Source organism: Ruditapes philippinarum, unplaced genomic scaffold, assembly GCF_026571515.1.
Source record: "Ruditapes philippinarum isolate M1 unplaced genomic scaffold, ASM2657151v2 ctg1059_1_1_1_1, whole genome shotgun sequence".
NCBI lineage: Eukaryota > Metazoa > Mollusca > Bivalvia > Venerida > Veneridae > Ruditapes > Ruditapes philippinarum.
The window spans coordinates 143653-156458 of record NW_026866195.1 but is presented as its reverse complement, the minus strand read 5'-3'; the positions used below and the strand labels follow the sequence as shown (position 1 = coordinate 156458).

Genomic DNA, 12806 nt, shown 5'->3' with positions numbered 1-12806 from the left:
TCAGCTTTTGAAAAATACTTTGTATCAATTAAGGCAAATTCCAGGACTATATTTACTTATAAAATGATACAATCAATTAAAGGAACTTGAAATTTAATCAATACATCACAAAATATACGTATATTAGTGATATAGCCCTTATCTCTATATAAAAAATATAGAGATAAGGGCTCTATCACTAATATACTTATATTTTGTGATGTATTGATTAAATGTCAAGTTCCTGTGAATCAATGAGTATCAAAACATACATTTACCCATAATACATCTATTTTAAACATATAAACATTGAAATCCAGAAAACTCAATTAAGTCTGTTAAAGTGAAAAAATCTAAGTAGGCCTTCATGACTTTAGATACATGTACATTTTCAAATATCTTTTTTTGTTTATTTCGCACTTTATAAGATATAACTTGTCCAATATAGTTTAACAGCTGTGAACAAGTCCAGTAGAATTCAGTATTGTACTCAACAATGTATAATAACCTCATGATATCCTCCTAGACCTGTATTTGTTTTTTACATTTTTATTTCAGCTCGATTGCAAAAAACAAATTCTTTCAATTTATGTTAATCAATTTCAAGTCTGCTTCCTGGAACAAACCAGTCCTGTTGTCATAATTATGATGAAATGCGTAAGTGACCCAAGTAGGGCTCAAACTCATGATCCCTGGGTTCAGAGACAGTCTACTAGATCTAAATGTATATGACTACTAAAAAGAATAGATACTATCCATAAACAGAGTTCTAAATAATTCATAATAACTAGAGCAATGTATGAATTTGTTAAAATTGAGTGTAACTAGTAACATAATTACTGGTCTTGGTCATTTACATTCAGTTATGACCCTGAATACATTTGTGAAGTTTCAGTTATTTACTTTTTTTCTTTTTATTTTGCTTGGAACCTAATTCTGTCGGTTGCTTGATTCATAATAATGAACGTGAGAAGTGTCAGTCTTGAACCTAAGAACCATTGCCAATGACATGGTGAATAGTACAGCCTGCCTAATATATGTCCTAGTTCTTGAAATTCTGAGACAATTATTACAGCTACATGAATGACTTAGAAATAATATTGGACAAATATATATTTTAGTATATTAAACACAATCCAACTGACAATTTGCATGTTTATGTAGAAAATGACATAATTCATAATTATCAAAGGCCCATTCAGCCCCTAAATTGCTATTTTTAACACCTTTCAAAACATTTTTTCCTATTGGTATCCTCTTGAAATTTCTGAAAAAGTACTTAAAAGCTCTAATGTGGCTTCTAAATCTACCTTCCTTTTTACTAATGGAGTTAAAGTTATTCGTGAAAATTTTGAAACTTAACTGGAAATTCTTGAAAAAATAAGAAAGTGTGTAAGGCTAGCTATCTTTTTATACATTTACAGAACTTTCATAATCAGAAAAATTCTTGAATGCATGAATCCAGTGTTGTGCTTTTTAACCTTTAAGTTGAAGGAATATAAATCAAATACAATACAACACAACATTTCTATTTGAGTTTATTCAAGTACTAACACAGGTAAATTTACTGACACATATCAAATGTATAAACATATTTACTGTCTATATAAAATATATAAATATATAAAGTATAAAACCAGAACTATGAAAAGTCTCAGGAAAATATTCCAAACAAACAAAAAAAAATTGTGTGGTCCAGCAAAAAATCAAAATAAATTGTTCATTCATGTAGTTAGCAAGAAAAGAAATCCTTGTAACTGAAGTACTGAAGTTATTCTGTGATAATTTTAGCAATATAAAAATGAAATTCAAAAAACTTTCAATGAGGTAGGTAAACACTTTAGTTTCATTTGCATAAATTGTTTAACTGAAGAAAAAAAACATACATACTTAGTACATTTTGATACACTTTGTATATTTTGATATACTTTTTTATATCTTGGTGTTCATACATTATATAAATAGTCTCTATGCTTTCACGTTTATCATACCAACATTATCTAGGTGGTAATAAAAGTAACAATGAAGAATATACAAGTATGATCTATCAATATTTTGTTTGAACTAAGAAAGAAACTAAAGTATTTTTTTTTTCAATTTCCTTAAAGAATATTTCATATAAATTTGATGGACAAACTGAATTTTTGTAAGAAATAAGTCCAGTAAGTAGCAGTAACATTAAAAATCAATTCCTAACATCTTCAGAGTGAAAATGAAATTGTTACAGAAACAAGTCACAAATAAAGAAAGAAAAAACTGGACATGCTGACACATAAACACTATGTTTGTATACCACTATAAATCAATGCATCAATATATTTAGAAAATAAAATGATAAGTAAATATAACATAAAATGATTTGAGCACAGTCAGTATAGAACAAACAGAATTAAATAAGAATGTAAATATGTAAGACATGTTAGCACAGATAAAGTTCATAGAATAGAGGAATTATTATGTGACATGCATCACTTGGTGGCATAGAAAAAATAAATGTCCTCATAAAATATTTCTCTAGATGTGCAATTTGAACACCTGTCCTCCCCTCCCTATAAAACACAATATTTGATGTGAAATACTTTTACCAACTTCATTATATAAATAAATCCATGTATACATTTCTTATAGTAATATACTGAAGAGATCTTGTGCAATACATATATTAGTATACACAGTTCAGTGTATATTAAACAGCAACTGTCTAACCCTATTATAAGTAAACCATCTAATATCGGATAAGAATGTCTTGTAAATATTCATATTCTATAGAAACATTCAACCTTTATATCAATTTCAATAAAAATACATCTTATTTTAGAAGTGAGTATAAGGGGGTGGGGTGGGGGAAATCAGGGCGGAGCCTATCACAGGATTTACTGTACTTGAGGAATCAGATCATATCAACACTTGAGTATAAAACACTAACTACCAATATTACAACTACATGTATATTATCACAGGAATATACACTGATTATCTACTTGTTTACATTCTATACATGCATAATATCAACATTCAAAACTAGTCAAGAACGAATACAGGTTAAATATACAATTATCATTTGTGCTCCATTTTCTTTTTTCCCCTATTTTTGTACTTATTTCTTTACAAAATATGCCAAATACAGAGACATTAAAATCCAACAATATATCTGCAATCATTGTAAATAACAACAACAAAAAATAAAATGTAGCACTTTTCTTTTCTAAATTGTAAGTTTGCAGAAATATGTAGCCCTTCATTAACCTTTTCCCTTATATAAGCGTGTTTTGACGGCTTTTTGCCCCCCCCCCTTTTTGAGGCCTCAAACAGTGAAAAAATGCCCTATTTAGGCCCCAAACACTGTCTTTCGTTTGAGAAATGTTGTTAAAAAAAGTGACCATTTTTTTGGCGCCGTCCCCCATCCAAATATTACATCAGGGGGTTGCCAGAAGGGGGATGTGTCCCCTTCTGTTTGGGGGTTTGAAGGGGGGCCCTCATCTCCAAGAAAATTTTGGACTTGTGAGATAATTAAAATGGCATCAGGTCGACCTTGAGGTAACGTGTAACCAACACTGAAAAGCCTTTGACTCTATCTCAATCCCTTGAGAAGTTGCAGCACTTTGAAATAAATTTTGATGGAAAAAATCGAGGCAAAAAAGTGATTTTTGGCAATTTTGAGATGTCCCCTCGTTGCCATGGTAACAGGAAATTTAAGACTGAGCATGTCGTTACAAAGGCAATGGTCCAGTCAACATTTGTGCCAAGTTTGATTAGTATTGAAGCATTTTTCATAGTTTCATAGCAGTTTGAACTTGTAACAGGAGGCTTTTCAGTGAAAATGGCCATTTTTCACAATATGCTCATGGGGGAAAGGGTTAACTAAAAAAATTAAAAATGTTACAAAACAACAATTTTTCACCAAAATTAGGTGTAAGGCCACATGCTAACATGGAAAAACTAGATTTTTGGGTGATTCCAAGGTTTTTCATCATTTTTGTTAACCTTTTCCCTTATATAAGCGTGTTTCGACGGCTTTTTGCCCCCCCCCCCTTTTTGAGGCCTCAAACAGTGAAAAAATGCCCTATTTAGGCCCCAAACACTGTCTTTCGTTTGAGAAATGTTGTTAAAAGAAGTGACCATTTTTTTGGCGCCGTCCCCCATCCAAATATTACATCAGGGGGTTGCCAGAAGGGGGATGTGTCCCCTTCTGTTTGGGGGCTTTGAAGGGGGGCGGAGTCCCCCTCATCGCCAAGAAAATTTTGGACTTGTGAGAGGCTTAAAATGACCCCAGGTCGATCATAAGGTAACGTGTAACGAACGCTGAAAAGCCTTTGACTCTATCTCAATCCCTTGAGAAGTTGCAGCACTTTGAAATAAATTTTGATGGAAAAAATCGAGGCAAAAAAGTGATTTTTGGCAATTTTGAGATGTCCCCTCATTGCCATGGTAACAGGAAATTTAAGACTGAGCATGTCGTTACAAAGGCAATGGTCCAGTCAACATTTGTGCCAAGTTTGATTAGTATTGAAGCATTTTTCATAGTTTCATAGCAGTTTGAACTTGTAACAGGAGGCTTTTCAGTGAAAATGGCCATTTTTCACAATATGCTCATGGGGGAAAGGGTTAACTAAAAAAATTATAAATGTTACATTCAAAACTATTTTTCACCAAAATTAGGTGAAAAACCACATGTTAACATGAAAAAACTAGATTTTGGGTGATTCCAAGGTTTTTCATCATTTTTTGTTAACCTTTTCCCTTATATAAGCGTGTTTCGACGGCTTTTTGCCACCCCCCCTTTTTGAGGCCTCAAACAGTGAAAAAATGCCCTATTTAGGCCCCAAACACTGTCTTTCGTTTGAGAAATGTTGTTAAAAAAAGTGACCATTTTTTTGGCGCCGTCCCCCATCCAAATATTACATCAGGGGGTAGCCAGAAGGGGGATGTGTCCCCTTCTGTTTGGGGGCTTTGAAGGGGGGCGGAGTCCCCCTCATCGCCAAGAAAATTTTGGACTTGTGAGAGGCTTAAAATGACCCCAGGTCGATCATAAGGTAACGTGTAACCAACGCTGAAAAGCCTTTGACTCTATCTCAATCCCTTGAGAAGTTGCAGCACTTTGAAATAAATTTTGATGGAAAAAATCGAGGCAAAAAAGTGATTTTTGGCAATTTTGAGATGTCCCCTCGTTGCCATGGTAACAGGAAATTTAAGACTGAGCATGTCGTTACAAAGGCAATGGTCCAGTCAACATTTGTGCCAAGTTTGATTAGTATTGAAGCATTTTTCATAGTTTCATAGCAGTTTGAACTTGTAACAGGAGGCTTTTCAGTGAAAATGGCCATTTTTCACAATATGCTCATGGGGGAAAGGGTTAAGCTAGGTACACTTGCATAGTTGTAAAACTTAATCAGTTAAACCACTGGTTAGATTAACAAATTGTATGTGAGGTTATAAGTGTGACCAAATGAAATCTGTAATGGCTTTTGGTGTTATAATAATAGAACATGTATATAAACAGTACAAGTAATAAAACTTAATGACCTTATATGTACATAAATGAGTATGAATGAATAAACAATAAATATTTTACAATATGAAATATGAACTTAATAATAATAACTTTACCATAAGAGTTAGAATCCAAAAACAGAATACTATTTCCTGTTATCTGTCACTTTGAATAAAAAACAAAACTCGCTATCATTTTTATAAAGATCAAAGTTTGGTACACATATTTCCCTATGTATTCTTTGATGAATTAAATAAACAATAAAACATGTTTTCAACAAGAAAAATATATAACACGGATAACATCAAAAATATTCCAATACTAGATCTTTCCAATACTAGACCAACAAAAGTCTGTGCCAATAATGCTGGAAAGTTTGTATCAGCAGTTTACTACATTAATGAGCCACGCCATGAGAAAATCAACATAGTGCGTTTGCGACCAGCATGGATCCAGACCAGCCTGCGGATCTGCAAAGCCTGATCAGGATCCATGCTGTTCGCTATCAGTATCTCTACTCTTAATAGGGTTTGTAAATGAATGGGCATGCGGATGCACAGGCTAGTCTGGATCCATGCTGGTCGCAAACGCATTATGTTGGTTTTATCATGACGTGGCTCATTTATACCAGAGATGAGTTCAAACTCACCAGTGAGAACACATACACATGTGGATACAAAGGCACTCTAGATGTACTACAGTCCTATTATCTTTATATAAAATTATTACCAAAACTATTAGGAAATTGTGCAAATAAAAAAGTACATTTGAAGCAGACATTTGAAAGAAGGCACGGGTAGTCTAGTTTTGAGTTCTAACAAAAAAATGAAACTTGATATTATTTATTCAATAAGATATACTTCTCACAATAAATATAGTTTAATTATCAAAATAAATTTATAGAAAAAATGTGAAAACAAGATTAACCCTTGGCCTGCTAAGTCTACCAAGTGAACCATGCAGACCCAAAATCTGACCCAACATCACCATGTGATCAGTTAAGACCAAGATCAGCCCTCACATTGCCATATGATCAGTGCAGACCCAAGATCAACCCTTACATCAACATGTGATCAGTGCAGGCCAATATCAGCCCTCACATCACCATGTGATCAGTGCAGGCAAATATCAGCCCTCACATCACCATGTGATCAGTGCAGACCTAAGATCAGCCTTCACATCACCATGTGATCAGTGCAGGCAAATATCAGCCCTCACATCACCATGTGATCAGTGCAGGCCAATATCAGCCCTCACATCACCATGTGATCAGTACAGACCTAAGATCAGCCTTCACATCACCATGTGATCAGTGCAGACCAAGATCAGCCCTCCCATCACCATGTGATCAGTTAAGACCTAAGATCAGCCTTCACATCACCATGTGATCAGTGCAGGCCAATATCAGCCCTCACATCACCATGTGATCAGTGCAGACCAAGAACAGCCCTCACATCACCATGTGATCAGTGCAGGCAAATATCAGCCCTCACATCACCATGTGATCAGTGCAGACCAAGATCAGCCCTCACATCACCATGTGATCAGTGCAGGCCAATATCAGTTCTCACGTCACCATGTGATCAGTGCAGGCAAATATCAGCCCTCACATCACCATGTGATCAGTGCAGGCAAATATCAGCCTCACATCACCATGTGATCAGTGCAGACAAGATATCAGTCCTCACGTCACCATGTGATCAGTGCAGGCCAATATCAGTCCTCACGTCACCATGTGATCAGTGCAGGCAAATATCAGTCCTCACATCACCATGTGATCAGTGCAGGCAAATATCAGTCCCTCACATCACCATGTGATCAGTGACCAAGCCAGATATCAAGATCCTCACGTCACCATGTGATCAGTGCAGGCAAATATCAGTCCTCACGTCACCATGTGATCAGTGCAGGCAATATCAGCCCTCACATCACCATGTGATCAGTGCAGGCCAATATCAGTCCTCACGTCACCATGTGATCAGTGCAGGCCAATATCAGTCCTCACGTCACCATGTGATCAGTGCAGCACTCACATCACCATGTGATCAGTGCAGGCAAATATCAGTCCTCACGTCACCATGTGATAAGTGAAATTCCAAGTTTACCCTCACATCTTTGCCATCTAAACATGGTCTGCACTGTTTACTACTAAGTAAGTACATGATTTGATTCATTCCCTAAAAATGATAAATGGTTTTGTCCAGGTTGAAAGATGTGGAATTCCATTTTGGTGGATAATGGTTAAAATTTGAGCAAATTCCTAATAAAAGATTTAACTGTTTATACATAAATATTTCATTTCCTCTGTTGGGTCAATATTTTCAAAAATGCTATAAATGGCTTAAATGTAATATGTTTATAAACCTTCATGTAATAATGGACAATTTAAGTCTCAACCATTGAGCATTGTAGAAATTAAGACACACTTGCAAAACCTTTATTTTGAATACAAAAAATGAGGTCATCAATGATTTTGTTCATGAACAATAAAGTGATAACACTGAAACACATTATCTAACACCACTAAAATAACACAGTCAATGTGTATGATGATTCTCAAATAAATACAGAAAATAAAACATGTAGATATATATAAATTTTGAAGAAAAAAAGCAAGCAACAAAGCATCGGTACCCTTAAACTTTAGATCCCTGGTGATATAAAGACAATATTCAATATTTTCACATAGTTCTATGTTCTAACAAAGTACAGTCTTGTTCCCTCAAAGACCTTAAGAATGTAAAATATACAAAAAAATGTATATATATCAAATCATATGTTAAGAGAATATTTGGACAGTGTTCATTAATTATAAAGAGACCAGTCTATAATATAACAAGAGCTGTCCGTAAGACAACGCGCTCGACTTTTTTATTGCTTGCCAATAAAAAAAGTTTTTGCAGTAAAAGGCAATACAAGAATCTCTGTATTTTTAAAGTGAACAATGGCCATGAGCATTAAGATATTTAGTGAAGAATTATTTTACTGAATTGTGTGATACCCTTGAACACTGCAGGTTCAGTGGATAGGAATGAATTTTTTTAGATTTTTTAAGTTTTTTAGTGCTTGCCTATAATACAAAACATTGACAGTTAAGGGCCATAATTCAAATAAAATCTTTGACAGAATTACCTTCTCCTGGACATGTTTGGGAATCATGATTGTAAACAAGTATTCCAACTTTCAAATTAATATCTCAAACAGTTCAGTCAAAAAAGTGGACTGGTACTAAAAACTTAACCAAGATTCTAAGTCGATAAAAGGCCTTAATTTTTAAAACAAATCCTTGACAGAGTTACCTTCTCTTGCGTACAGATGGGGGTAATGATGTGAAATAGCATTAAAAGTTTCAAAGCAATATCTCAAAGGGTTAAGGCAATAAGTGGATTTTACCCATATTCAATGTATTTTCTAAGTCAAAAAGGGGCATAATTCTGTCAAAAACCTTGACAGAGTTATGTCCTCTTGTCTGTTGATGAAGGTCGTGATGGTAAACAAGTATGGTCAGTTTCAAAGCAATACCTCCAATGGTTTTTGAAATAAAGTGAGGTGGTACAAAAAAACTTAACCAAGCTCAATACACTTTCTAAGTCAAAAAAGGGCCATAATTCTGTCAAAAACCTTGACAGAGTTATGTACTCTTGTCTGTAGATGGAGGTTATGATGGTGAACAAGTATGGTAAGTTTCAAAGCCATACTTGTAATACTTCTGAAATAAAGTGGGGTGGTACGAAAAACTTAACCAAGGTGTGACGCCGACGCCGACGCCGGGGCGAGTAGGATAGCTCCCCTTTTCATAGAAAAGTCGAGCTAAAAACGTCAGTCAATAACAATATTATAAGATGCTGTCACTATAGTCTGGACAAATTCATTTGAAAATATATTATCTTTAATTTATCACATTGTGAAATAAACTTTGGCAATAATGGTAGAGAGAAAATATAGAAGAAAAAAAAACACAACAAAATTACCCTACAATCAAAATGAAAAACAATAAAAATATTATGCCAAAGAAATTACTTTTGGATTTTATCAGAAATTTATGTCACTGATAAATAAAATAAAATACATTGTATTAGTGAACAATAAATGTTCTTCTGTTGTTTTTTTACAAGAAAAACAAAAGATGAATAAAATCTGCAGACAACTTTGTAGCGAAAATAAAATTTATGTCACATACTATCATACAGATGTTAAATTCTGTTTATATCCTACACAAACATTGAAACTGGCCTTTTATTTTACCATTTTCTACCTAAAATCAAAAATTAAATTACAAACAATCTCAAATTACCCCAAAGAAGTACTTCAAGTTAATTTACACATAAAATGGAGATCTACAGATCAGTAATATCAACAAATTGCTCAAAATACATTATTATTCTTTTGTGTTTTATTCTAAAAAATAATTTGGTGTGATGGAAGGTAGAAAAAAAAAATAAACAGCAAAAATGAAAAAAAAATAACAACATAACAACTCAAATATTTTTAACACCAAAATACAACAAGATGGAAAAAACATAAATGGTTAAATACATGTACAAGAAGATGATTTTTGCAAAAATGAAAGAAAAAGAAAGAAAAAACTTTCACCAGTATGTATCAACATGATACAACACTCAATATTAACTTTGGCCCTTCAACATCCTGCTTTAAAAATAACAAACAAATATAAAATACATTTAGATAGATACAGCTTCTTCTACCATCTGAACAAGAGCGATCAGTAATCACATGTGTCGCCTCATGATGGCCAATTTCATGTTGGGACAAATTTTGTGACAGACGGACAGACAGACGGACAGTGCACAACTAGACTAACCACTTTGTACTGATCATTCCTGTAAAGTTTGGATAAAATTGCACCAGTAGTTTATGAGGAGTAGTCCGGACAAGCTTTTGCGTATCTGGCAACACACAGAAAAAAACACCTTTTTATCAAAGGGCCATAACTCGGCCAAAAATCATTCAACCGGAAAACCCGTGCAATATGCGCAAGGACTTTAGCTACAGATCAATCCTGTAAAGTTTCATTGAAATTGCATAAGTGGTATAAGAGAAGTAGTCTGGACAAACTTTAAAAATAAAAATTTTTAAAGGGCCATAACTCAAACAAAAATCATTGAACCGGAAAATGCTGACAATATGCACAACTAGACTTGGTACTGATCATTTGTGTAAAGTTTGGATGAAATTGCACCAGTAGTTTATGAGGAGTAGTCCGGACAAGCTTTTGTGTATCTGGCAACACACAGAAAAAGAAACCTTTTTATCAAAGGGCCATAACTCGGCCAAAAATCATTCAACCGGAAAACCCGTGCAATATGCGCAAGGACTTGAGCTACAGATCAATCCTGTAAAGTTTCATTGAAATTGCATTAGTGGTATAAGAGAAGTAGTCCGGACAAACTTTAAAATTAAAAATTATTAAAGGGCCATAACTCTGACAAAAATCATTAAACCGGAAAATGCTGACAATATGCACAACTAGACTTGGTACTGATCATTCCTGTAAAGTTTGGATGAAATTGCACCAGTAGTTTATGAGGAGTAGTCCGGACAAGTTTTGTGACGGACGGACGGACAGACGGACAGACAGACAGACAGACAGACGGACAGACGGACAGACAGACGACGGAGAAGTGATCCCTATATGTCGCCACTACTCCGTAGAGGCGACACAAAAATTAGATAGTATTTATACATGTATATCTCTAAAAAAAAAAAAAATACCTGGTATAAAACATACCAAATAGTAAAGACTGAACAAATATCTTAATAAACAACCAGGAAAAAAACAACAACAAAAAATCCTAAGAGACCTTTGTAAAACGTTCAAAAATGTCTTTGCAATTTTCTTTTTCAAAATAAAATCCTTTTGAAAAGGTTTTCCGTTCACAACTAAATTAAATGAAAAGAATTTTTTCGTATAAAACAAAAATCAGTCTATTAGTATTTTCTTGCTGCATAATAAACCAGTCATGGAGAATCTCTTGTACGGAAAGGGCACCAGTCTATGAGTATACTCCCATTGGACTGATCTCATCTACTTCCTGGAAATCCTCATCCTGCCAGCTAATGTTCTGGGCTGTCATGAGAGCTTTCATCATACCCTCGAGGTTGTTTAACTGAGCTTTCATCTCCTTGTTGTTGTAACGCATCTTGTTAATGGTAGCTTGTAACTTCTCCTGGCTCTCCTTTACTACCTCTAACTCATCCTGTAACATGATATATAAATTTGAGCCGCGTCTTGACAAAACCAACGTAATGTGTTTGCAACCAGCATGGATCCAGACCAGCCTGCGCATCCGCGCAATCTTATCAGGATCCATGCTGTTCGCTATCAGTTTCTCTACTTGTAATAGGGTTTGTAAGCGAACAACATGGAATCTGATCAGACTGCGCGGATGCGCAGGCTGGTCTGGATCCATGCTGGTCGCAAAGCCATTATGTTGGTTTTGTCGTGACACGGCTCAAATAAGAATGAAAATTTTCTGTGACAATAATTCTTCCTCTATCATACTAAAGTTTATGAGGTGAAAACCATACAGAGAAATCATGATAACTTTAATGACATTATTTTTTGATATATATAAAGACAAAGATACCATCATTGTTTATGAATAAAATAGTCATGTTAAACCTATACCAAATGAATTTGAATAATTGAGCTTTTCCTACTTTGTCTATTTCTCAAGAAATGTTTTAAAAAAGGCCAACATATAGTGACAGAAAGAGTCTGGTGTAACTGTATGCAAACAATGCCTAATAGGCCTCTATACAGGTAGCTTATGTAAATCATAAAAGCTGCAAGTATTCCTACAGTCAATTAAAGTTACAAACTTCTACATTTTATTTCAATTCTTCGGAAAATTGACCTCATTAGTCAATGTAAATATGAAGTGAAATGAAATAGATTTTTGCAACAAGAGTAAATTTATGTTTACCAGTTCAGGATTGAGTGCTTTATGGATGGTCTGTGCTGTAAGACCGTAACTCTCTAGTCCAAATACACTGCTGAACAGTTTGCTGATGCCTTGGTTAGGTTTCATAGAGTCCTTTCTGACGACCAATCTTCTACGGAAAAAGTCTGGTACAATACGCTCCACATCTAAAGCAAGCTCCACCTAAACAGACATGTGATATATATACACCCTTCAATAACATCCACATGTTTTCGTGTGCACAGCATGCATTATGGTAAGTAATAAAAGTATCATTATATAAAAATTCATGATATCCACAATTTCAAAGTGCTTTGGTAATATCTTGCAGATGAATTGAGAAGTCATAGATCCTTAAAGTAATGATAATCTCTCCACATCTCATGATGACA

The 12806-nt window shown here is 34.4% G+C and overlaps 1 protein-coding gene across 1 annotated transcript in view; it reads right to left on the bottom strand.

Moving 5' to 3' along the window:
* Window positions 1-11208: 11208 nt before the first annotated feature.
* LOC132731644 (transient receptor potential cation channel subfamily A member 1 homolog) overlaps window positions 11209-12806 on the bottom strand; it is a 32625-nt gene continuing 31027 nt past the window's right edge. Inside the window, exons 24-25 of the mRNA XM_060717856.1 lie at window positions 12418-12597; window positions 11209-11688 (exon numbers count right to left, since the gene is read on the bottom strand). Coding sequence (XP_060573839.1) covers window positions 11485-11688; window positions 12418-12597 — 384 coding nt within the window. The 3' untranslated portion in view covers window positions 11209-11484. The remainder of the gene's footprint in view (window positions 11689-12417; window positions 12598-12806) is intronic.